We start from the raw sequence: 2,777 nt of genomic DNA on the forward strand, positions 1-2,777 counted from the left end.
GAAAATCACTTTCACTTATTAATTCATGGCCACGCTTTTTGCTGATAATTAATTAGTGATTAATAATGAAAGACAACGTAGAGAACATACACCAAATTTGTACAACTATTCATTGACTTCTATCAAACAACTTGCTATGCTTTGTTGGTAACCGGCTTCGATAACTGGGCTTAGTAAATGCAAATAGAATTTCAAAAAGCGTACATTGAAATAGAATCAAAGATGACATAAATAGACCACCTAATCTGAATTCAGTGCACATTCAAAGTGTGCACAGAATCAAATCAGCAGAGAAGGAGAAAACAAGCTCTCCATGTGAGCCTGAAGAATACACTAAACATGATTTACAGATTTTATAGGGAAGTTCTTACCTGCTTTGCATTCACAGGCAGCATAAAGATAGTTGTTTGTGCGTAGAAGCTTGCACTGTCCATACGTCCCACAGTCATTGATGCATGGAGTCAGGTATGCGCGCATATACACCTCAGCGGTGACATTGGGGCATGCTTCAAATCTGAAAAAGTCAGAGACAGGCAGAAAGTTAGTTGGAGGTGAAGAAGACCAACATCACTGCAGCACCACAGGGGAATATACGTACCGTATTCTATCAGTGTGAAGGTAGAAAGCTGCTACTGTTTCACTTTTAAAAGGATTTCAAATGACATATTCTGCTCTCAAGATAGCCTTTCTTATTTGTGGTCAGTTGATGTGGCCAAGCTAGAGGCATGGAACTGGAGATGGCAATGTCAGTCTGTCTTTCATGATTGAATGGATATCCAGGAAATGTCCATCCTGTTCCCCAAATGATGAATCCTCATGACTTTGGAGACCCCTTGACTCTTCCTCTAATGTCACCATGAGGTTCACAGTTGTGGTTTAGAACGAGATGTCTCAACAACTATTGGAAATACTGCCAATAAATGTGATTATAACATCATGTACCCATCAGGATGAATACTAACAATTGTAGTATCCATGGCATGATTTAGAAATGTCCAGATATTCCAGATTTACAATGTTATCCTGATAATCTTTGATACATGCTTAAAACTCCTAAATGGCACATAAACATACTAGAATCAATTGAGCTTTAATTTATTAAGCAACTGGTTTGGTTTCATCAAAAAATAATAATACTTTAATCCGAGTGTGCTTGCTTTTTTCTTTGAAAGTCATCACATAACGGCATTGTAATACATGGTTCGGCTGCATTAAATATTACACATCTGCCGTAGTTATTTATTTATAGAGCCCAGATTAAAAGACCTTTGGACCACCTGGAAGAACTGCCACCGAAACTGAATACTTGACGTGGATCATAAATATATCAGCAATTAAACTTCTTCCATTTCTTGAAATGTTTGGCTCTATGAAACCTGATGTACTTATATGATTCTGTTTTCTTCAAGGTTGTATCTTCCTGGTCAAATGTACTTATTGTAAGTCGCTTTGGATAAAAGCGTCAGCTAAATGCAATGTAATGTAATTTCTCTTCACAAAATATGTCTCCTTGCAGTATCAACATTAATTCGGCTGACTTTTATATTTGATCCAATTGGTAGATATAGTTATATTTACCCCATAACGGTGCACAGCTGATATAAAAGGACTTGTAATTTTTAAAGCTATTACCGATTTTCTTTGAATATAAGAATGTAAATACTGAATTGAGAGAATAGTCAGGGGTTTGGGGTGATGGGAGACACATCTATGGATTCACAATTTCAATAGCTTACCATTGAATGACGGATAAACCTTTCTTTCTTTGATGTTTTACAAATCAGATATTAACGTATAGAATATGTGAAATAATATAGCAATATCCTGTAAAATTATGTGAAAACATGAATAAAACTACACATCTTCAAATGTTATACATACATAAGTGTCCTACACTAATAATAAAAAGTTATTATGGCTGTGTGTACCTTGTGTGCACCGCCTAGTGGTTAAAGCACGTTATTGAATTCTTTTTTATATGTTATGTTATATTTGATGAAAAACATATTAAGAGTACATAGGGGGAAAGTAGAAGGTCAATGATAGAAATAGAGAATATAAAAAATCAAGAAGATACTGTAAGTGATCTCTACAATAAAACAGTTTAGTGCTGGATGTACAAAGATATTAATATGAGGATGTGCAAAACAGACAAACTAATTAACCTTTATTAACACATTAAGAGAATACTTTAGGTTAAGGTCTTCTTTCAAAGAAGAAAATCTATAGATAAATATTAAGCCTGACAAGTACTTAACGTCTAATATATTGCTTTCCTGCAATGTTAACTATGTTGAAGCACTTATTTTAAAGGTGGGGTAGGTAAGTTTGAGAAACCGGCTCGAGATACACTTTTTGTTATATTCCATGGAATGCTCTTAACATCCCGATAGCAATGAATATCTTAAGTGCTTTGACAAAAAATCCATAAGTACTGTAAAAAGCACGGCCCGGCTAAAATAACTGGATGGCCTACCTGCCTGTCAGCCTTCCATCTGTGCACAAACTTATCTCGTGCCCTCATTGGTCATGTGCGCGTTCGTGTGTGTTGGAGGAGGGGCTCTGTAAGGAAGTGGCAGATTTTTTCCGGTTGTGTATTTTCAAATTCTAGCGCACTGAAGCTGGTTTCTCCAAAATTACCTACCCCACCTTTGACTGATATTATGAATTATACTCTTATGTATGTAGATAGTATAAGAAATGTGCAGAATACAACAGTTTAATGGTGGAGGTACACATATTGATAGATGTCTTGTAATGCACTGTTGAGGAACCTG

At 35.8% G+C, this 2,777-nt stretch overlaps 1 protein-coding gene across 2 annotated transcripts in view; it reads right to left on the reverse strand.

Annotated features, from left to right (window-relative positions):
- The window catches only part of tmem8b (transmembrane protein 8B), a 66,102-nt gene that overhangs the window by 11,401 nt on the left and 51,924 nt on the right, over positions 1-2,777 (reverse strand). For both annotated transcript variants that reach the window (XM_010767850.1, XM_010767856.1), the window contains exon 9: positions 372-514. In XM_010767850.1, coding sequence (XP_010766152.1) covers positions 372-514 — 143 coding nt within the window. The remainder of the gene's footprint in view (positions 1-371; positions 515-2,777) is intronic.

The sequence above is a fragment of the Notothenia coriiceps genome, unplaced genomic scaffold, assembly GCF_000735185.1.
Source record: "Notothenia coriiceps isolate Sejong01 unplaced genomic scaffold, NC01 NC01_scaffold00000339, whole genome shotgun sequence".
Taxonomy (NCBI): Eukaryota; Metazoa; Chordata; class Actinopteri; order Perciformes; family Nototheniidae; genus Notothenia; species Notothenia coriiceps.